At 36.4% G+C, this 24,412-nt stretch overlaps 1 protein-coding gene across 1 annotated transcript; it reads left to right on the forward strand.

The window, feature by feature from the left end:
- The first annotated feature begins 18 nt into the window (after positions 1–18).
- On the forward strand, positions 19–24,213 carry LOC137389942 (nitric oxide synthase-interacting protein-like). The gene is made up of 8 exons (XM_068076136.1): positions 19–207; positions 589–641; positions 742–853; positions 6,582–6,690; positions 7,101–7,231; positions 22,299–22,463; positions 22,891–23,025; positions 23,607–24,213. The coding sequence occupies exons 1-8, from the start codon at positions 82–84 to the stop codon at positions 23,679–23,681; spliced, it is 906 nt and encodes a 301-aa protein (XP_067932237.1). The 5' UTR covers positions 19–81; the 3' UTR covers positions 23,682–24,213.
- Positions 24,214–24,412: the final 199 nt, after the last annotated feature.

The raw sequence follows: 24,412 nt of genomic DNA on the forward strand, positions 1-24,412 counted from the left end.
CCTATGGGCAAACTAATACCTTAATAACTAATACCTAATAACGAAAGCTTTAGCAAATGTAAATATATTATATCGTCCAACATGGGTCGAAGACACGGCGCCAACTGCACAAATGGCAGCGTATACACATATCATGAAAAGGCCAAAGACAAGCGGGAATCTGGTTGGGGGAGCTTGGCGGCCAGACTAGGAAAAGACTCAGTCAAAGTGCGCGAACTCCGTTGTTTATGTATTCCGTCTATCAATTGCGATTATAAAGGTTTCTCTATGGACACAAACTAGGCTTGTAAATGCTACAAAATTTAAATTTTAAGCAAATTTATTTAAAAATATAAGCATGCACATTAGAAAGTACTGGCCTGCAGATGGAATATAAAGCTATATAGATAGTCATATATAAAAAATAATTTATGCAACTATAAGCGAGGGCATCGTATTTTCCTAGATAAGTAAAGTCAAATTTGTTATCTTGAATTGCTATCACACCTTACCAATACAGTATTGGACTATTCTCATATTGCATAAATATACGTAACTTACTTTACAATAAAGGCTGATATTCACAGCTTCTGATCTTTCCTTTTTTAGAATTTTGATTGTTGCTGTCTCACCTTACAGCCATGCCAACAGCCTGTGGTAACGTAAGTGTGATATGCATCTTATTATTTTTTAAGACTTGCAATATCTTTATTGCAAAGGCTACTTTGGTTATGCCTGGTATTTTGTTATTTCTCTTCTCAGGCTAGAGGGATACTTGTTTGACAAAATGGCAATAATTGAATACATGGTTCATCAGAAGAAGGAAATTGCTCGTAAACTAAAGGAGTATGAAAAGCAAGTCAAGAAAATACAGGTGAGGGTAAATAGACATGTGTTGCTGAAGTAAACTAAACTAACACCCAAGAAATAATTGGTATGACTCATGGGTCCTAATCTTGTTCCTGCAACCTTGAAAAAATTAAATCTTGTGAATACTTAAAAATTGCATTGTCAAATGGTTTCGAATAACAAAACTGATTCTATACCTCGGCGTACGAAGTTCTGATCTGTTCTGATATTTGCTCGGCATGTTGAAACTATCATATGTTGAAGCAAGTACTTTTAATTAGTAAATTGTATTTTGTTTAATTCATTCCAAAGCTCAAAAACTTGACAATAAACACATCAGGTCACCACTTATAACATTAATACAAATCCATCATATAAAACAATGGAAAAACTAAATGTTAACAAACTAAATGTGAAAAACTAAATGAGAAAAAATGTGAGAAAAATAAATATGAAAAGCTACTGTAATACTTCTATTTGAACGCCATGGCGTTGTATTTTTCAATCCTTTTTCTATAGTGACGTTTGATTAGAGGTAACATTTAAATTGAGGGTGGCGCTATATTTTTTGACTAGCTCATCAGAATTTTGGGAAAATAAATTTAACAATTTTATGGGCAAAGCAATGAGAATATCGGCTATATTTTGCACTCTCCCACGGGCGGAGCAACATTAATGCTGTCAGCCTGTGCATTTTTGCTAAACTGTTTTTCATATATGTCGAAGTATCAGACCAATTAAAAAAAAACTACATTCAGACGAAACATATTAGCTGGATACAATTATTAATTATTTTGATGGTGTTGCTTCAAAATTCTAAAGAAAACCCCATAAAGCTTTAAAGTTAAAAAACGAACTTTGATGCGTCATAACAATGGCTGCTATTACGCCATACGGTGTTCCGGAGTAGTATTCGCATAGTTCATCAAAATGCTCTAAAGTCTTCAGGTCAGATTGTAAGCCACATTATGGATGAATCTAAAAACAATGGATCGGATTTAGACCTTAGTGACTTCGAATCAGAGAGTAGCTCTGATAACTGTGATAATCAATTTTCTAAAACCATGACAACCAATACAGCAACAACAAAAGAATTAATTGTTATTGATGCAACTGAGTCATTATTAGTGGACACTTTTTTACTGATCACTTTCTATTACGGGTTCGTAACGATGAAAGAATGTCAAAGTGGCGCTCAAATAGAGGTGGCGTTTAATTAACGGGTGGTGCTGTATTTTTCAACCCTTCTTCCATAGTGGCGTTCTATTAGAAGTGACTTTCAAATAAAGGCGGCGTTCAAATAGAGGTTTTATGATAAATATGCAAAAACTAACATATATTGAAAAAAGAAATAATTCAAGTAATAATCAATAAAAACAGGCTTTTATTGGAAAATTACTTGTAGAAACAAGTGAATTGAGGGGTGGCCTTGTCCATACAGTAAACGAATGGTACTGCTTGAGTAAAAGTACTGATGAAGATATGGAGCTAGTGTGATTGAAACTATGCGAACATTAAATTAATATAACTCATTCATATCTTTTTTGTATTCAATATTTTAATGTTTTGTTTTTAATTATCACAGTCTCTCCACATTCTTTAGTTTCACTGTTGCTTCGAGTCTATTTGTTTGTGTTTCATTTTCACTTTCTTCCTCACAATGAATACTAGATAGCTTCAGAGATCTTTTAAGGAACTTGGCCTAAATTCTAAATGTTATTGCCACAGCTGTGCAGACGTGAAGCTGACAGTGATTTGAAAAGGAATTTTTTGCTGTTAAAATTCTCCACCACTTAAAAAGGCAATTTGAAATAGTAATTTTTATATTCAAATCAATTTTTTTTACAAATCGAGTCATTTATAATAAATTATTTTGAGGTTGCATAGGTACGAAAATGTGTTCAATATTTTTTGTTATTAGTTGTTTTATTTGTATTTGTTTCCTTTGGCCTTTCTCACAAATCCTTCAGCTTGCACCTTTATCTTCTCCTGGATCTGCGATTATAAAACTAAAGCAAGTAACGCAAATTTGATTTGAGTTCCCAAAGTTGGCCCTGAAATATCATTTTTTCTCTTGTCGCACTTGGCATCGCAAATGACGCGCAGAGGTAGCTCCATTCTATATACTAGCACTCTGGCAGTCTAGTGGGCTATGAGAGATCATCAGGTGTGCCGATATAACAAAGATAATAAGTATGTGCACAATTATTCATAAATACTTAAAGGTGGTTGACTGGTGCAAGTGTTAGAGTGTCAGTTTACCAAACTGGTTGTCACGGATCAGAGTCATCACACTTTTATCTTAGCATCTAACCTTGGCTTTGGAACAACGGACAGACAGACACTACTCTTATTATAGTAAATATATTTTTGATTAGTATTATTCGAGTCCTATGAGAACTATGTACTATGTGAAGGAGTACTGCATGCGTATGTACATATGCTTTTATTGTATTTTCATAGGATTACAAACAGCAATGTTTTGAGAAACTTTAGACACTGTATGTTTAAATTACTTTGTATGTCAAGACAAATCTTTGCTCAAATTTTATGCCATATGCCAAAATTTTCATATGCTGAGGTGAAGGTCCAGTTTGGCTCTAGCGAGAGCATGGTTGTGTTGAACAAAGTTATGTAAGCACGCAACTGCATATATTTCCCAACATCTGATGTTTTGAGCTAAGATGGAAATGAATTTAACTAACAGTTTAAATTAGCAGGCTTAAGGTATGGATAATCAACCACTGATGTCAGGTGACCTGCTAAGTTAATTAAATTATAAGCAAAAACTGAAATTTAAACAGTTTAGTGAGTAATAAAGTACAATAAACCACAAGACACGGGATGGCGCAGAAAAAAATCGAAATAGGAAATTAGTGGAAGTTGAGCTAATGATGTATTTAGCATTGATCTAATTTATTAGTTAAAGGCTAAAGAAGTCGAATGATTTTTCAAGTCACAATAACAGCAGAAATAAATTAGATCAAGGCAAGGCGTGAGTTGATATACCGTATTGAAACAAAGAATATTGAGGAAAATGAACAATTATGGAAGCTCCCGTTGATGTTTTTGCGTTTTTTCCTGTTTTCTTGACATGTCTTGTCTGATGACTTAGAAAAGACATGGTGTAAGTCAAGGAGCAGATGTGCGTGAAGTTTGAATGAAATCAGCCGAAAAATGTAGAAACGCAGTGTTTACACAGATTGACAGACGCACACAGTCTAAAATTGAATTTATTAATATCGATTTTAAAAATATATATACTTAACTTTTGTTTTTTAAATATACAACAAACATATTTTTGAGCCACTAATCCTCAGTATGCTAATGTTTTTCACATGGTGATAGCTTGTCACTTTTAAAGCCTCATGCATGAGTAATATGTTAATAAACATGTTTAATCATCTCTCTGTCCATATCTAAGTGTCAAATATTGTCAACCTGCATATCTATATTCATCATCAATCAGTGCCTGCAGGTTGCCTGTAAATCCTCGTTCAGCGTGATACATCATCAATCCACTTGCTGGTATATCTTGACTGTATTTGATTAATTCTTATTGACGGTTGGTAAAAGCAGTTTTTTGTGAATTATTATCTCTATACATGTGCCAGTCCTTGTTGCTTAGCTCTGGAGGACAACCCCTCCTCTAATTACTGTAGTGTGAGAACTGTTTGCTGCTTCTAAGATATAGACCCTCATTCTTTAACCAATATATTTTGTATGTATAACCCTTCACTAAAGTCTAAAGACATTGTCACATATTTAAACATTGTATGCTGAAAAATTACCGTACAACCTCCAATTGAATGCCATGGGGCTCTATTTTTCAACCCTTCATAGTGGCGATCAAATAGAAGTGACTTTCAAATAGAGGGGCATTCAATTGGAGGTTTTACGGTACACGACATGTCGAGATAAATATCTATCATAATCTTACATCTTATGTTGAATATTCATACGTAGAAGTGACAGACCTTTCAACCTGGTGCTATGCAAATGAGGGAGAAATTAGGATCTAAAGCCTCGCGCCAGCGGACAAGTTGTTAAATGGGGACCTAGGCAGGTTAACATTGGATTTCAGCTCTAAAATTATGCTTAACCCACTTTCAAACTACCCTTAGTGCTTGATGCAATGAAGGCAGGGCTGTACCTACCTGTTTGAAAATGGTACTGCGGGGAGAGTGCGAGAGGGGTGCCGAGCGCCCTCTCGGTGGGGGTTTCTCCCTCAGGAAATTTTTTAGTATATCTAGTCAAAATGGTGCAAATCTAGCACACTTGGCTCCTGATGGGGTACATATTCTAACAGTAAATTTGACATTATAAACCAGGTTTCTAAATATAAAACTGTTTATTGAGATTGTCTTTAACAACGCTTATTAAAAATATAATGTGAATGAAAGCTGCTAAAGGGTTGGCCACAGCTAGCATGAGGTAGAATTATCACCAGTTACAATGCTGAATGGTGTAGGAGACAAGTAGTCTCCTATGAAATAATTTAATTAAATAATATTTTAAAGTTAAAAAGTAAAATTAATAGAGCTCCATGTTAAATATAATGCACATACTATAGTCTACAATACTGAGCAAGTAGTAGATTTAAGTTTGAGCTATGCGTGTTACATGCGTATCTCAAACTTGAAGTTATTTCTATGAACAAAATACTTTGTACGTAAGAGTTAATTTACATATATACTACTACAAAAAAATACAACCATGTACAATTGTTTCTGTATGAAATGCTTAGAAGCGTTCCTTTCAGTAGAGTCCAACGCTATAACGTTGTCGCGCGAGCTACCATAACGATAGTTTTTCTCTGTATATTCCAAGTATAATAAAAGTCCAAAAGTTTTACATCACTTCTATCATCTGAATTATTTTTATTCTGATCAGACAAAAATCACTAACGATCGCAGGATCAAATAATTTTTTATTTTACTGTTTTGAAAGTCAAGCCGATGTTGACTGGGTTTTCCAATTTTTATTCTTTTCCAAGGAGGCGCGATTTCTTAAGCTTTTAGCACAAAGCAACCTCTCTAAGATAATCGTGTCATATTGTAATTCATCGACTAATATCTTGTTGATATTTAAAACTCACTAGCATTCATATCCTTTGTTTAACGTTACTAGACGACAGCTTTATAAATGTCTACCGAAAGCGACATAAATGTCGTTTCCCCACGCAACCGATAAACGACATTTTGGTCGTTTCCCCAGCCAAAGGTTTAAAATCAAGTAAAAATGACGTGAATTCCGGGATTTTGAGCCTCAAAAATTGGGACTGCCATGGCAGTAACCGCAGTATAGGAGGATACGGCCCTGAATGAAGGGCCATTCTTTGGTCCATTCCAGTTTAAATTTTGATGCGTACTTGACTTTTTAGCTTGACTCCATTTAGCTGTGCTTCAATACTGGAAAGGTCAATGTCATTTATTCCAAGTAGGGTAGAAACGTGTGATTTTAACTAACACGCACATATAATATTTTAATACATATTATGTAATTATATGTAATAAAATTAATTAGCGTAATAAAAGTAATTAAATGTATTATATTAATATATTGCTAAAATATATTGCGAGTGAGATTGGTCTTTATTTTTGAGAAAAAGTATAAGTACAATACAAATATGTATAATAATATAGTATAATAAAAAATGTTGGCACACTCTAAACAGTGGTAAAAGGAGCTGGCTAGAATGTCTAGGTTATCGACATGTTCATGAGTCTACGCTACAACATGCTCTATAACAGAAAGAGTCCACCATGAAGGCTTCTGAGGGAGATGTGCTTGAAAAGAAACGCTTCTTGGAAACGGAGAGCAGCATTAAAACTAAACAAGCCCATGCATCAACATCTCATGGTAAGCTTCTCTCCTGCTCTCTCTCTCTCGGGAGCATGGTTCACTTTGATTCACACTCAAAACTCACAGAAAACAATGTATGCGGAATGTATGTGAGAATATTGACGTGAAAGATGCATGGCTTTTAGTTTTGGTGAAGCTTTTTTGTCCCGCCTAGGCAGTGTGAGCCATGACAAAGTGTGTGTGGGGTTAGAGAATGTTCAAGTGAACCAGGCTTTTGGGAAGTTATTGGTAACACCATTTAAAGAGAAAAGGTGCTGCGGGTAAATGTGTATAGATTTTTGTCTCGAAAGGTTGTGGCAAATGTCAATCGTGTTTCAACTAATGACATGTTTGTCTACAGCTATTTATTGGCTCAAGGGTTCTGATGTTGAGAGTTTGGTCCATGTCCGTCTTGTTCTACCTGTTAGGTGAGGGTGGAGCGAGGGCTAAGACAGTTGCCTCGGTGTCCAATATGTCAGATGGGAAGGATAGGCAGCTGCCGAGTTTCTGGATCCCTAATGAGACCCCAGACAACAAGGAAACTGTCATACAAAAGCCAGTGGGTTTGTTATTTTACTTCCTAAACATTGTTATGCATCCAACAACATGGTCTTCCAGAGTCATCTGTTGGTTCTTGTATCAACACGATTAATTCGGTACTAGCCCCGTCTGTAGAACTCAACTCGCTGTGTTTCTGCCATTCTTCATGCATTGTTGGCTACCACACTAGTGTTGGCAGACTTTAGACAAGACGGTTGACACTACCAATTTGTATGGCCAAGTGGTTTCCAACCTTGTGGTATCGATGTTTTTTTTTAGTCAATTTATTGCCTTTCCTGATGCTTTTATTGCCAAAAAAAATAGACTTTTATTTCCTTATTTTTTATCAATGTACAGCTGAAGACCATATCCTTCTTTTTGGCTATTTTATTTATTTGTAAACGTTTCAAACTATTCACAATGCAACCTTCCCTATTGAAGACTGACCCTGAATGGCTATTGCAACCACAATCTTTTTACTAATATATTGCTGGAATACAACATTAAATAACTCGGCACAAAGGACCTTACATAATCACACAGATTTACATTCCCTTTGTAGAATTCTTAAGCCACACTCGACATACTCTGATATGTCAGACATCATCAAACTTGGCCTAGCGAGTTCGAATTTTTAATCCATTTTCTAGCAGGGTAAAGAAATTTTCATGTAGTGCAGAAGAGTGCTGGAAACTTATAAAGATAAACCAGGGAATTTTATTTTTTACCCCTAAACACCTTCATCTTTCAAAGGATGGACACCGGGCATCGTAAAAGCAATTGAGGAATAGATAATAAACTTTTATCTCCAGTGTTCTTTTAAAAGTCAATACATTAAGGGGATCATACGACAGCATACTTATAAGGGATGCACGGATGGGTCTAAATCTACCCATTGCGGCAGTTTTATCTAAAAAGACATAATTAGTTAGGATGGTAAGCCCTATATTTACATAGTTTGTAGTAAATGCATGTTATAAGTTATTGCAAAATGGAAAAGTTCTCCTTTTTTAAAAATCTTTTGAAAGTTTTGAAAGATATTTTGAAGTTTTGGAATTATGTGTGCTGAAGGCATTAGAACAGCTTTTGAACATCAATACCTACAAGAGCCATCTAGTTACTTATTTCAGCTCTATATTCCGTATCAACATATCAACATATTCCGTATCAACATATCAACATATTCCGTATCAACATATCAACATATTCCGTATCAACATATCAACATATTCCGTATCAACATATCAACATATTCCGTATCAACATATCAACATATTCCGTATCAACATATCAACATATTCCGTATCAACATATCAACATATTCCGTATCAACATATCAACATATTCCGTATCAACATATCAACATATTCCGTATCAACATATCAACATATTCCGTATCAACATATCAACATATTCCGTATCAACATATCAACATATTCCGTATCAACATATCAACATATTCCGTATCAACATATCAACATATTCCGTATCAACATATCAACATATTCCGTATCAACATATCAACATATTCCGTATCAACATATCAACATATTCCGTATCAACATATCAACATATTCCGTATCAACATATCAACATATTCCGTATCAACATATCAACATATTCCGTATCAACATATCAACATATTCCGTATCAACATCGGCTGGTTGACTTCCTGAGGCTCACATAGAATAGAGTTGAATTACTATATTGCCAACTACAATCCGAGTCAAATCTTTACAAACGATTTTAAAGTTTAATTTTTATTGCTCTCACAGCAACAGATAACATTACAGATTGAGGGTTGTAATAATATATTTGTGTAATTCTGACCAACTACCAGGTTTTATTAACATTTTGTCACAAAGTTGGACAAAAAGGTTCAAGATATTTGCAATATTTTTTGCAAACAGTCGCAGCTTTGAAAACAGCTGCGACGCTCTATACAGTCAAACATGGATAACTCGAACTTCACGGGATCGAGCAAAAGTGTTCGAATTATCAGAGCGTTCAAGTTATCAGAGCACTGTCACAAGTCCATGTATTTACTTATTTATTAGTAGATACATGTACATATGCAAACTATAATATACATCAAAAGCACAAATGGCTTGTTTCAAATTAAATGCTTCTAATGTAAAGTTTAAAACGTTTTTATCAAAAAGTATAGAGATTTTTCTATCACTTGAGATTGGTTTGTTGTTTGAGGTGATGTTATTGCCAGGACGTTTTTTAGATTGACATTGGCAAAACTTGATCGTTGTTGAAATGCTCAAAAGAAAAGACATCTTTTTCTTTTGAGCGGTTTACCCACGATCAATTTTGCCGATTTTTCTTGAAGTTTATGCAAAGATTACCTTACTTTACCTGGGATTCGTTAAGAGCAACACTCCGAGGCAGTTCAATTAAAAGTTTTATGAGGTTTTACGGTACATTCTATATCACTCACGCTTTTTGAATGGATACTTATTGAATGTACACACGTATTCTGTGTTTAGGTCAAACAATGAATAGTTTTTTTAGCTAAGACAACGTAAGACAACGCGCTTGTGAGTACAAGCACTTTCCGGTACATTCTTGGTGTCGCAGAGTGGCGAGTCATGATTGGCGTGGCATGTCTTATTTGAGAGAAGAAAAGTGGTGCTTGCCATTGCTCTTTAGGCTATAAGACTTTTTTATTAAAATGTTCGATGCCATTTGTGTGTAAAACCAAATGAGCTGATTTCCATTCACCAAAAGAAACCGGGACAACAAGACCTATGCTGTGGTCATTTTATTCTAGTTATTTATTTTAAGTTATTCTAGTTAGTTTATTCTAGAAAACAAGCTAAAGAGTATTACCCGCAATGCTAACCATTTGAAATAAGAATATGGCTATGATGCTTGCGTGAGTAAAAAGACTCCTCCAAAATGATGTCAGTAGTCAAACTTCCTGTTTGCACCTCTCGTTGTGACATCGGCTATTGTGTTCAAGATGCAGTGCTTCGCAAGTCACTATTGATATATTGTATTTTGTATTTACTCATGATTGTTGGAATAAGAATTCAAATATGGCCTCAGATCCTTTGCTATAGATGTTTCAAATGATTTAAAGATAGTTGGTTAGAATTTTGCCAATTTTTTTTTCTAAATGCCGTGTAAACATATGAGTACCAAAGGCTGATGACCTCATATATTTATCACTTATAAACAATATGCACAACTATTGACATCACTTGGAGAAGTCTGGCCACATCCAATTATTTTGAGCGTTATAACTGCGATCCATTTTTTCCGATTTCACCTTTGAAACAGCCTGGCAGTCAGATCACACCAGAACAACAAACAAAATCTACAATGGTAGAAAGATATTTATACTTTCCGATAAAATCCTAGAAATTTTGACCCGAGCGACCTTCTAACCTCAACTAGTAGAGGCAGCTACACATGTTGTTAGACCACTAATAACTTGCACTGCAACTCGTGGTCAATTAGTCAGTTGTGGACTTCCTAACCACTGCAGTAGTGATCGTTGTGGGAATTTGAAGCACCTTTATAGTTTTATGCCACTGTTGACATTGACACTAGCCAACAGTTTTGACTTGACCTACTACAGCACCATGTTAGGTCTCTTGTGATCTTTTCCCTCTCTACCACAACTACAAGGCACAGCTTATACAATCCCATAAGTAGAGTTTCACAATTTCTAAAAATCACCAGATGATTTGATATTGAAAATATACTTCATGATATAAAAGGCTTCGTGATATATCGTGATATTATTATCATGTAAACAAAACTTCCAATTTTTTGTTAACATTTGTTTGTGTACTTTAACTTAAAAAGAAACTGTTTTGCGTTCGTGATAATCGGCAACATCTATTTCATGAATACCATCTGCGTGGAAGGCGATGGAATGACCTGATTATAAGGCTAGATGGACTAAGCGTTCTAGTTCCAGTATCGCTCACTCTGGAAGTCATCAGGTGTGGCGATTTTACGACTACACGATTATGCCAAAATTACACTATTATATCATTTATACGATTGTCGATATCTCTTTAAAAAGTGGCAATTTTCAAATTGCCTACCTTAAAAATCACTACCTAACAAATAGACATATCGGGCGCAAGCACTTGCGGAACTGACTTTACCTTGGATTAATCTCCCTTCTACAGACATAGCAGTAGACAGACATAATGAAATGAGTTTAGCACCTAAGATAAGGGGACACTTGGGTTTGTCAAAATTCTAGTCTTGGATGTTCTAGTTTTGCCAGCTGCTTGGCTGGTTTAATGGTGAACTTGAACAAAATTTTAGAAGATTTTATCAGAAAGTATCGTTTTTTATTATTTGCGATTGCTTTTATGTTTGAGGTGATCTGACTGTCAGTTTCAAGATTAAATTTGACAAAACTCGATTACGTTTAAAACGCTCTGATCAAGTGAAAGTACGAATATGACATCTATAGCTGCAAAGAGACCAACAGAATAGAGGCTTGAACACTGCAACCTGAACGCAATAGCTGATATCAACTATAGCAACGATAAAAACTAATGATGTCATTTTGAACGTATTTTTCTTCTGAGCATTTTAACCAAGGTCAAGTTTTGTCGATTTTCGTCGTGAAACATGCTGGCAGTCAAATCACCTCAAACATCGAAAAGAATCGCAGATGTTAGAAAAATACAGATACTTTCTGATAAAATCTATTAGACTTTTGTATAAGCTCATCTTCAACATGTAGAGTTCGTGGAAGCTGGCATAGAATTATAGCTGAAGAATACATCAGCTATTTAAAGTTTTGTTAAGTCTCTGAGGAGAGTCATGTTGAGAAAAGAGACGATGCAAGCATATCCTTTTGTTATTGAGCCGCATCCTGTATGGTTGGAGCACAGGAGGGGGTTGTTTTAGTTTCAGGGTCGAAGTCTGGAGTACTTCCAGTGTGTATCTTGTCATGCGTGTCATTGATCTCTTCGTGCGTGTCATTGTCGGAGATCATCTTTATAAGCTCACTGGAAACCTTTGTATTAGGTTGTATTCGAATTTGTAAGAGAGGCTAGAATGCCGTTTCCTGTGTCAGCCTTACCTTACTAGACCTCGGTACATTGTGTAGCTTAATATACTGTTACATCTTTGCTCTTGATTTAGGGGGATGGGGGGGGTGCGGCGCCTCTTGAAGTAAAAAGTTCGAGTTTACTTTGAACCTTACCAAAGCAGTCATGGCCTTGTGGAACACCTGAAAAGCAAACAACAGGTTAGAGTTCCAATGAAGCTACTGGTGGTGACAGGAATGATACCAACCTTAAATTGCTCTCCCTTGAGCAGTCTCCAGTCGTCAAGGTTCCCTTGTAACTAGATGCAAAAATGTTTATCCAAGATTACAGAACCATTGTTTCTACAACAATGCTCTTAAAAACCACAAGCATTGCCTTCCCAAAATGCACTGTACAGGTGAAGGTCAGCACTTTCGAGATGGCATGGCAGCGGCCATTTTTGAGCAATCACCAGCGATGCAGCTTTATGTGAACATTAGCCGCCGAGCCTAGCACTGCAAGTGTTTTGTTGCACGAGAGTACCGCCAGGGTCTCGCATTCGATTTGGGAACCAGGCTTTAGCTGAACAGACATCCAACTCGATCTTCGAGAATTTACTATTTTGGGCTGCTGGCTGGTCTGTAATAAAACATACCAAATTATTAAATATGCACTACTCTCTCTTCTGGTAAATTGAAAAAATTGGTAAAAGAAATGTATGGCTGAATCTTGATATGGTAAATAAGGTGTCTGGCGCCAGCGACACTTGGCAGCTGCATATTACCGCTGACTAAACCACTGGACCAAGGTGCTAATGCAAACCTAACACCTTCACGCCATAGCTATTGCACAATGTATTAATCCTGTCAATATTGACCTCCATATGCAGTATTCATCAGTGTCATAGCAACAATACCATCTGGCAATAATTGATTGACGAATTTCATTCTCTCTGGTGTGAGCAGCTGCATCGCTTGGTGTTCTTTGGCTGAGACCATTATAATTTCGCTATGGAACTATTTTTGGGGAGATGTCACGTGATAGATATTGTCTCACATGATTGCCGGCTTACTTGGGACATCTGACTCATCTGCTGTTTATTCTTCACCATAGCTTTGGGTGTTCACTCAATGTGATGTCAACAGAGGATTCCAAATTGATCAAGGGTCAACTTAGTTTAAGTCAAATTGTATCATTTAAATGACTTGGCACTTTCTAACACATTGTTGGACAAGATAGCTTCACTGCGCACTTGGCAGATGGAATGGAGAGGAGGGATGGGTTAGATAATTTCAAAACAATATGTCAGACAAGATTTTGTTCCATTAACCAAGTGCTTTGTAATTGAAGCATCACCCACTTTTACACGCGTTTATTGGAAGGAAAGTAGCACTGGTTATGTTATCAAAATTTTTTCTGAATGTATTGAGTTTTAAACAAAACTATGGATCAAAGGCTTTTGAAAGATTCGATCCAGATTGTCTAACAGTCAGGACCGGGAGTACTTAGGGGTGTGCAATGGGTACACGGTGGACATTTAGATTCTTATCGTGTACCCCTCGCATTTGTAGGAGATATAGTCATACTTCGACTTACGAGCTTAATGCGTTCCAAGACTGAGCTCGTATGTCAATTTACTCGCATGTTGGTGCAATTTATTTATATATAGAACAATTAAATATATATTGATTGGTTTCCATACTCTAAAAAATGCAAATAAAACACTCAAAACAAGATATTGTAGCAGAAAGAACATGTTGGTTATTGTCATAATTTACCAAATGCTTTCAAAAAGCAACAAATAAAAAATAATGCAAGAAAATGTGATTAATTAAAATGTAAAATTAAATACTTACAATAGCAGCTAACGCTAGCATTTGCCAGAGAGGGAGATATAAGTTATCCTTCATTACAACAGTTGACTTTGATAAATTTGGATTTAATCAAAGTTTTAAAAGACAAACTTAGAAGCAAACCTAAAAGCAAACTTTCATTTTTAACTTGACATAATTAAAATTTCTTCGGCGTTCATAGTTTTAAGTTTCTCGCTGGTTAGCTAATTTTTCCTTTGTTTTGCTTTCACGACTAGCCGGCCGTTTTAAGATGAACCTATTCAAGGACATTTGCCTTTGTCGCCCTTTCAACATGTTGCGATTAGGACGAGCACAGGTGTCATCACAAAGGGTTACTGCACGACCACTAGCCAACTTGTCCGAATGTATATTTTTATAGTTTTGATAGATAGCACCGGCCTTTTCACACAGCATTGTTTCAGTTACGCTGTTACCGGCCAATTGTTTATCTTCTTATCCCATGCCTGAGCAGTCTCTCCATCAGCGGTCGGGAAGATCGCTGCGCCGTTTAGAAACTATAGTTAGTCCTTTTGCGAACTAAATGCCCTAAATATAATCCTTCTGTTTGATAATTGTGGATGTATTTCAGTCATATTGCTGAGCTAGCTCAATCACACATATACATTTCGCATATTTTTCAATAATTTTCCGTTTAATATCAATTGTTATCATTTGCATTATCTTTCATTTTACTGGCAAACTTTCGGTCTACGCACAGTACTTTTAATTCACATAATTATGCACTGAAAATCGCACACAAAAAATACGGTACAAAAGTATAACCTGATCAGTTGAAAAATACAGAGTGATGCTATTCTCATAAAACACCTCCCGGCATACTTGGCAACTGACTCGCGTGCTCGTATCTCAAACATGGCTCGTATGTTAGTGCTAAAACTTGCTTAAAAGCTGGCTCATATCTCAAGTTTCTCGCACGTTGGAGCACTCGTAAGTTGAAGTATTACTGTATATGGTAGGTTTCGTCTTCATTGGAATACATGATGGTACCAGGTTGGGTGGGATAATTTTACAGTGCATAGTGACAATGCATCTGCCAAAGCCGTAGATCAACATCTTTATAAATATGTTTATGTCTGTAGGCTATGATAACCGAACACTGCCTTTATAACAAATTCTTTTAGTGTATATTAAAAATGAATTTCCACAAAATTTGAGTAGATTTAATCAGAAAGTATCGGTATTTTTTATGATTTGCAATTGATTTGATGTTTTTAGGTGATCTGACTGTCAGGATGTTTCAAGATTAATTTCGGTAAAACTTGAACTCGGTTGAAACGCTCATATCAACCAAAAGTGCGATTATGGCGTCCATAGTTCGATAGAATAAAAACTTGTAATGCTACAACTTGACCACAATAGCCGATATCTACTATAGAAACGACAACTAACGATGTAATTTTACACAATTTTTTTTCTGAACGTTTTAACCATGATCAAGTTTTGTTGATTTTAATCTTGAAACATCCTGGCTGCCAGATCACCTCAAACATGAAAAAACAATCGCAAATGATAGAAAATACCGATACTTTCTAAGAAAATCTGCAAAACTTTTGTCTAAGTTCATAATTAAAAATGTTTGATTAGATTCATTCATCAGATTAATAACAGCATCATGTCAGCCACATATCCCTCAATATTAAAAGAAGATAACTCCAAGTTTATAGTTTATGGGTACTAATGGGACAACGAATGTTGATTGTGTACCCCATTACATGATAGAAATTTTCTCAATATTCCATCACTTGCACTTCTCTATAAACTCCAAAAGTATCCTTTCACTGTTATCATTTATTTATTCTTGGAGTTGTCTTCTGACTGATTCAATACTCTTGACCAAAGAAGTTGCTACAATCTAAAACGTAGTCATCTGAGTTTGATTACTCAACAATACATAACATTACCTTGCGACTGCTAAGTCTATGGCGAAAACAGTGCTTACATGTTTTTTTACTAAATAGGTTGTTACTAGTGCTACTTATAAGCATTTGGTAAGTTTTTGTTTTGTTTTCTTCTAGTACTAGTAGCATACCTGTGCACCGTCAGAGATCGCCATGCATAATCATTTTGTACACAATTATTCCATGATGCTGCTAGGTGGTCCAGTGGTGCAGTAGGTTGTGTGATTGGATGCAACGCTCAGATACCCAAGTTCAATTCCTGTGAGGGCAGTGTTTTTCCTTAATGCTCTTAGCGTGGCTTCGGGTGTTAGGGGCTCTTATTATAGTAAATATTGAGCTGTAAATGAATACCATTGTTGTATGGTGTGTCCAGTAGATTGGGATGCCCCACGAAGCACATCATTTGAGAAAAACGTTTTTTGCGGGTGCTCATCCAGCGTGCCGCCAGCGGGATTGCCCAGAAAAGAGAAGCGAAGCGCTCTGCTGCTCCTTAGTCTATAAGTTATAATTACTACTGAACAGCCAAACAGTCCTCATAAATAACAGTGAAAGATCACAAACATATGGGGCCAGATATGCTGCTTCATGTTCACGACACGCTGCTTCATGACACGCAATCATTAAACATCTCCATTGTTTAGAGATGGTTAGCAAAAACCGGGCAAATTTATTAAATTTAAGCTTTTGAAACTCGCTTTAAAACAGTAAACCAATAAAATGATCAATCATAAAAATAGACAACCTGCATCACCAGAATCGTGCAGATATGGCTGTAATCCTATTGCAAAAGGAATTGATTGATCAACCAATTGCTGAGTAGAAAAGTTATGCTGATGATAATTTCAGAGCCAGGCCGACTATCTGATTTACAAATTAGAATATTTAAATCATCAAATGTTCTTGTGTCAATCAGTGTGCAAATATTTAGATGGCAGGACAGGAGCACGTGCCCGCTGTCAAGCCTCGAGATAGTCTCATCGGATCTGCTTGGTTGGGACTATTCTCATCGATCAATAATAGCCGACTCACTTTGTTTCCTGCACAGGGATTATTCTAATACAGTCATTTTTGTGTTCCCTATCATAGCTCCACCTTTGCAGAAGCATGCAATTTATGTATGTTAAACGGATGGCCACATAGTGACTGAATATACGTTTTTTAAGGGTATATATTTTAGTGGTCGCGACAAGTTTTCACATGACCCTAAATCGAACTGATGAAATTAATATCGCTCCTACGATTTGCTCTTACGATTTGCTCCTATAGTTGTTGAGCGATTCCATTTTATTCTGAATCACATGTAAATCAACTAGTTATGGGAACGTGAAGCAAACATAGCGTTCACTAATAATCAGTTGCCCAATCAAATTTGAGGTTTTTTTATGGGTGATGGGGAGAATTTGAGTAAGACGGATCCAATTTGGTTTCGACTGCATCTGCTCATTTCTAAAATAGTGTCAGAAACTTCACTTCGGCTGCTGCGTGTGCGCCCTTTTACAGCGCACCACTTTTTGGACAAATTAATAGTCGAAAGTGCCACCGGTTAGTCTTGTGTAAATGTGTAAGCGTTCTAAAACTACAGAGTTAGAAATATGTGACAATAACCTGTTGGAGGGACACTATTATTTCTGACATCTGATCAGTGCGCAGTCTGAAGGTTTAGCCATACCAAATTTAACATGCTTGCGCTTCAATCGAAACAATCAAAATTTGTAATAGGCGCTGGGCACAGCTAGTAATGAAACTCAAAAATTAAGATCATTTTCATTTGATAATTTTTTGTTTTATTGCAGCGTGATTCCATTTGTATTGTTCTTTTTCAGAGTCACAATTTAATCAATCATTTCTCAAAAATAAAGCAAATAGTACGTTTGTCGATAGGAAGTTGTCCAATCAAACAGAAGCCAAATTGAGGTTTACACTTTGGCTAACATAAGTCAGCTTCATCTCCCCATTGTAGCTTCCGTCGTCCAAAACTCTAGTTCATTTGTCATGTGGTCACCCATTGGTTAAAATTCTAGTTCATTTGTTACGTGGTCACCAATTGGTTAAAACTCTAGTTCGTTTTTCACGTGGTCACCCATTGGTTAAACGGTAGCAAATGTGTCCACTTCCATTTATTTTCATTATACGAAAGGTTTTTCTATTTACTCAGCGTTTGTTTGTCGGAAATTTCTAACTCGAGCTCAATAGTTGCAGGTGATTGCATTCGATTTATCAATAGCAAACACTTTATAGAATTTTCAACACGTTGCACTCATCAATTACATGCCAACCGTTCAATATCAAAATGCTATTGTTAATATGGGTGCACCTTGAACTCATTTTGGGTTGCCTTTTGACGGTTGCAAATACGCTTCCCAGCAGATAGGCTACAGACGTAAATACAAATGCTGTCGGATGGCCAAACACTTCTCACATTTCTTTTAGGTAGCATCAACAAACACTGCATGGTATTCAATGTTGCTATTAAACATGCTTGGAACTACACCAACTAGTGGCTACCTGACTGAATAACTCATTGGGAACATCTTTTAGGACTAGAGTCACACAAATTTTAAGCTCTTCCTGTTGTGAATACTGTGAGGCGTTGCTGCGTCGATGCCTTGGCTTGCTTTTTGTTGTTATCGAGTAGCGCCATGATTTTTGCGATTTCCTTATCAACCGAAAATTGGGCTTGCAAAAAACGGTATTTTATTGATGATAAAATCGCTTTGTAAACTCAAAGGCAACTGTGTGCTCCACTTTTTGTTGCATGGAATGACCAGCTAGTTGTGGGCTCATTTGGCCTCAAGCCAGCTGGTGAGTGGTTCCTTCGGGAGCTTCCATCAACTTTTTCTCACATGCTCACAACATGTCATGTAGCAACAGCAATTATTATAAACGCCTGGATTTAGCATCACCATGATGACAGGAGGCTTGGCTGATGAGACGTCGTGACTGACTCATTGTTAGGCGTGCTTCCTATCTCTGCTATCCTCTGACCAATAAACCCCTAGAGGTCGTCAACAAGGGACTTATTGCTATTAAGTTAGATTTCCTCGGTGTAACCTCGGATCTTCCGTTTGGTTTGGAGCCTGCCACTTTCTGCCCACTTATGGGAGGCTTTGTTTGTTTAGTTCTTGCGTATATGGCTTGACACATGAATAAGGTGATAAGTGGCTGATAAGCTATGACAAGTAACCATATTGCTACTATTAGGCTATTGAACAGGACTTGACACTTTCTGTAATGAATAAGCAGACTTGGATGGACGGGTCACTGGGTGTTGTTATGTAAGGGAACTAACAAAGAAGATAAAATAATGGTCAAAGTTCTCACCGAGACCGTATAATGCACAACCGTTCCTCAGACTCCTTGCTAGACACGAATTTGGTGTTTCAATCGACTGGCATGTCTATTTCTATTGAAAATGAACTTACACAAAATCTTTAGTAGATTTTATCAGAAAGTATCTGTATTTTTTTATCACTTACGATTGTTTTTGATGTTTGAGGTAAACTGACTGTCAGGATTAAAATCAACAAAAATTAATCGCGATTAAAAAGCTTAGATTCAAGCGAAGATGTGATTATGACGTCACTAGTTACTCGATTGCCCGTTTCTCTCATTATTGATATCGGCTATTGCGTTGATGTTGCAGCGATAGGTGTCTCTATTCTGTTGTTCTTTTAAAACTAGAGACGTCATAATCACATCTTCGCTTGAATCTAAGCTTTTTAATCGCGATTAATTTTTGTTGATTTTAATCCTGGCAGTCAGATCAACTCAAACATCAAAAACAATCGCAAATGATAGACAAATACCGATACATTCTGATAAAATCTACTCAAATGTTGGGTATGTTTATCCTTAACCGGAGGTTTTTCTCACAGGATCCTGTTGAAGCAGCTGTTGAATGAGGATAAAAGGGTGTATAACATGAGTATTCATTGATTAGGCATGAAGATAAACGGCAGCGCTGCTTGATGCTCGCTGTTGTGTCACACCTGGCTTGGCCCATTGATTTCCTATATATTTCAAACTATCATGCTTGATTATGGCAGTGGAATCTGGTTTAGTCAAATAACCGCAGCTGACTCGGTAACCAAGTTAATAGGCTTTATCATAATCTCGACTAGATTGTAAATCAGTTTAGTTGCCCTGACTGAGCTGATTCTTCATGGCTCTGTTTAATTATTATTAAGGTTTTCATTACAAGTATGTGGTTACACAAATCAGCATTACCACACGGCTCTGATGGCATCAAGTCCAGGTACTGGTGTTTATTTGGGATGGCGTTACGATGCTTGCTACCCTTCATTGACTCTTGTGGAAAATTGCTGAAAATCATCATTCTTTTTGTGATTAATAAAAATAAAGATAATGGTTGTTGAATATAGACCTCAATGAATAACTTTATTGGTCAATATAATGCCAGTATCAAATTTCATTGGTTGATAGGTATACTTTTAGTATTTTAATTTTATTGGTCAATATATCGTCAGTATCGTAATTTCATTGATAATTATATTGTCAGTATCGCAGTTTCATTGGTCGATATATTGAACTTTATTGGCCAATACATTATTACCTCATAGTTTCATTGGTCAATATATTGTCAGCTCACAACTGCATTGGTCAATCTATTGTCAGTACTGCTATCAATGAAAAATAATGAATGCGTATAATTCGACTTTTGGCTTGCGTAGCTCCTAAGGTAGCGATGCCACATCTTTTGAGGTTGGTTTACATTAGATTAGAGATATGGTGTAAACGGAAATGTTTGGTGTGCTCAAACCGTTCCATTTGTATCGTGCATCATTTTCGTCTGAATGATGACAAATATGAATTAGCCCTTTGACCAGGTATAAGCCCCCCAAAAACAATCGGAACTCATGTAATTTATTTTCGAAAATATAATAAAAGCGATATTTTATGAACATGCATAGCTCAAATCTTAAATTTATTTCTATGAACAAAAATTTTTGTACATATACATTCATTTACATATCTACTACTCAAAAAAAATTACAACCATGTGCAATTGTACCTGTATGAAATGCTTGGAAGCATTTTTTTTTCGGTAGAGTCAAACGCTATAACGTAGCCGTGCGAGCCACCATAATGATCGTTTTCTCTGCATATTCCAAGTATAATAAAAGTCCAAAAAGTTTACATCACTTCTATCATTTGAATTATTTTTATTCTGATCAGACAAAAAATCACGAACGATCGCAGGATCAAATAATCTTTTATTTTACCGTTTTGAAAGTCGAGCCGATGTTGACTGGTTTTTCAACTTTTAATCTTTTCCAAGGAATCGCGATTTGTTTAGCTTTTAGCACAAAGCAACGCCTCTCAGATAATCGTTTCATATTGTAAATCATTGACCGATATTTTGTTGATGATAGTTAAAACTTACTAGTGTTCATATCCTTTGTTTAACGTTACTAGGCGACAGCTTTATAAACGTCTACCAAAATAGACATAAATGTCGTTTCTCCACGCAACCGGTAAACAACATTCTGGTCGTTTCCCCTGCCAAAGGGTTAAGCTTAACTGAGCCGCTCAAAAACATTAACTTTTTATTTACCACATTGACATGTAAGAATGACTACAGTTGCGAAAAAGAAAAAATGACAAGCGCCTGTTTGGAGAACGAAAGATGGATTGAAAATTTGCGTTTGTTTGCTAAAATGTTTCATTTCGTACAAACTAACCAGCAACTTCTATATGCGCCTGTTTAAAGCTGGTATATGCTTGTTGCCTGTTTCAATTTGGTCTAGTAACACCGAATATGTAAGCAACCAGATTTAGATTCTCTAGGCTCGCTGTCAGGGAAGTGAAGTCATAGAAGTGTCATAGAAGTGTCATTGAAGTGTTCTTGTAGGCTGGTATGAAGAGTCATGAGGGCTAGTAAGTAGAGCTGTACAATAGAGCTATGCCTACTGTATAGGAGCTGCTAAGGAAATAAGCCTATTCTTCATCATTCTATCATTGTCTGCCATCTTTATAGACAACTTTTATCGTTAAAAACACGAAGCTCCTAACATTAATTGTTGCAAACAATCCTTTAGTTTGCAAGTTTTTTTATTTTAGTATCAAAACAACACCGAAAAATACTATTAATCAAGAGAATGACGATCGTTTTCTACAAAGATGGTGGCTTTTTCGTGGATGAGTGCATGTGCAAACAGGGTGATGACGTCAAAAAAACGATGGATAGTCATTAAAGGTCTTCTATAGACATGAAAGGCCTATAGATATAGAAGGCCTATAGATATGGAATACCTATATACATGTGTGTGTTTGTTATTTAGGAGGAGAAAGTCCGCTGTCCGATGAGTGGGAAGGTGCTGAAGATGAAGGACTTAATAGATGTCAAGTTTACTATTGCTAAAGATGAAGATGACAAGAGATCGCTTATAGTGAAGGATGATGAACGGTACATCTGCGCTGTGACTCGAGACCTTCTGAGCAACTCGGTAGGCACTCTGAATACTAGTCGGCGTTACTTTCCTACCAAATCTACCAAACCACTCACTAGGCCACCAAATCCACCAAACCCTTATTAGATATCCAACGGAATATACCACTCACTAGGTCACCAAATCTACCAAACCCTTATTAGATATCCAACAGAATATACCACTCATTAGGCTACTAAACCGTTGCTAGATACTCAACATTTCTGAATCTGGTCTAGTAAACACAATAGTTCACTATGCCATTAGTGCAAGTTTTATGATTAAACTGTAAAGCTTTTTGCTAGTTAAATTTGTAGTTTGAAGTTGTCTCATTTGTCTTCTTGTCATATAGAGAGGACAACTCCATTATTATATTTTCTCTACATTCATTACTAGGTTGTTCGCTCGATAGAATGATTCTGCTGAACACTGCCAACTCTTACAGGTGCCCTGTGCAGTTCTAAGAGATTCGGGAGATGTTGTAACTCTTGAATGCGTAGAAAAACTCATCCGGCCTGACATGCTAAACCCAATCACAGGTCAAAAGCTCAGAGAGAAAGACATCATACAAATACAAAGGGTAGGTAACTTGTCCTTCCGGCCTAACATTCATGCTTGCATTTCTTGTCTAGCTCAAGTAACTTGTACCAATGGTGATAGTGGTGACTAGTAACAACTTGCTGTGAGTCTAGTAATGCCGGTATGATTGATGCATGTAGTACTAGTAGCAGTGATAGTAGTTGTAGAAGCAGTTTTAGTAGTAGAAGTAATGGTAGCCTTGTAGTAGTATCAGCATTCGTAGTAGTAGTAGTAATAGTAACAGTAGTAGTAGCATTAGTAGTAATAATATTAGTTAAAGTAGTATAAGGAGTGGTGGTAGTAGTAGTGGTAGTTTATTTGGAACGCCTAATGAAGAAACACTAGGTGTGAAATCTTATAGTAATGACTATAGGTTTTGGACAATACACGGTTTATTTAAAAGTGGCAGCAACGTGTAGTTTCTTTATCATTATGGCAGCAATACAGAAAACCTGTTTTTTCTCTTAACAAACACGCTTTTTTAGTCGTTTAAATCACAGATTTGTGGGGAACATTTCCATACTCTATTTGCTTTTGTCTCCGACAACTCATATCCACTCTGACACTGCTTGCTCTATGCAGGGAGCGACTGGATTTGCTGGCTCAGGAGTGGAGCTAAAAGCAGTCAAAGCTGGGGCAGCCATGCAAGTCGCTTGAATCTCAAATGGTTTAGCTGAAGCAGTGAAAGACGTCTGTGACTAGAACCACCGGGTAATTGACTAGCTTGTATCAGACTGCGCGTATGTCCTGATATTTAGCAGAGGATGTGACATCTGATGCTTGTCATTGTGTACCCAGTTTGCAAAATACAATATATTATTGAGTCTATCAAAATATATGGGAATAATATTTAAAATATTTCTATCACTGTTGTTCTTTGTATATAGCCTACTTATAAATCATTTTATATTTGTTCAATTCATGTCGATTCCATATTTTAGAACCTCTACAATGCATAGCAAATTTTTATTATGATTATTCAAAAGAATTACATTGGTTTCAAACCAATCTAATTATATATGGGTTATAATTCAGTAGATAGCCATGCTACTGTTATAGGACAAACATTACCCCGGGGTTCTGATTTCCATTTTTTAGCTAGCATTACCATTATCTTAAGACAGGCATGAGGCTGTGCCTGATTCCCATTATCAATATCTCAGTACATTCATCACAAAATAAAAGCTGAACGAGGTTTCAGTCTCTTTGCCAGCACTTAGTATTGCTACTGTCATAAGACAAATGTTAAACGGTATTTCTATTCTTCCACCATCTAAAATAACCACTGCATCACAACAGAAGCTGGGCTAGATTAAGGTTTAATCCATTTGCTAGTATTACTACTGTCATGCAACAAACATTAGACTAGAGTTCTAATCCTTGCTACT

Source organism: Watersipora subatra, chromosome 3 (genome assembly GCF_963576615.1).
Source record: "Watersipora subatra chromosome 3, tzWatSuba1.1, whole genome shotgun sequence".
In the NCBI taxonomy this organism is placed as follows: Eukaryota; Metazoa; Bryozoa; class Gymnolaemata; order Cheilostomatida; family Watersiporidae; genus Watersipora; species Watersipora subatra.

Coding starts and splice junctions, on each gene's coding strand:
- LOC137389942 (XM_068076136.1), top strand. CDS start 82: ATGGGTCGAAGACACGGCGCCAACTGCACAAATGGCAGCGTATACACA. Junction 208..588: donor TAGGAAAAGACTCAGTCAAA/GTGCGCGAACTC, acceptor TTCCTTTTTTAG/AATTTTGATTGTTGCTGTCT. Junction 22,464..22,890: donor GAGACCTTCTGAGCAACTCG/GTAGGCACTCTG, acceptor CAACTCTTACAG/GTGCCCTGTGCAGTTCTAAG.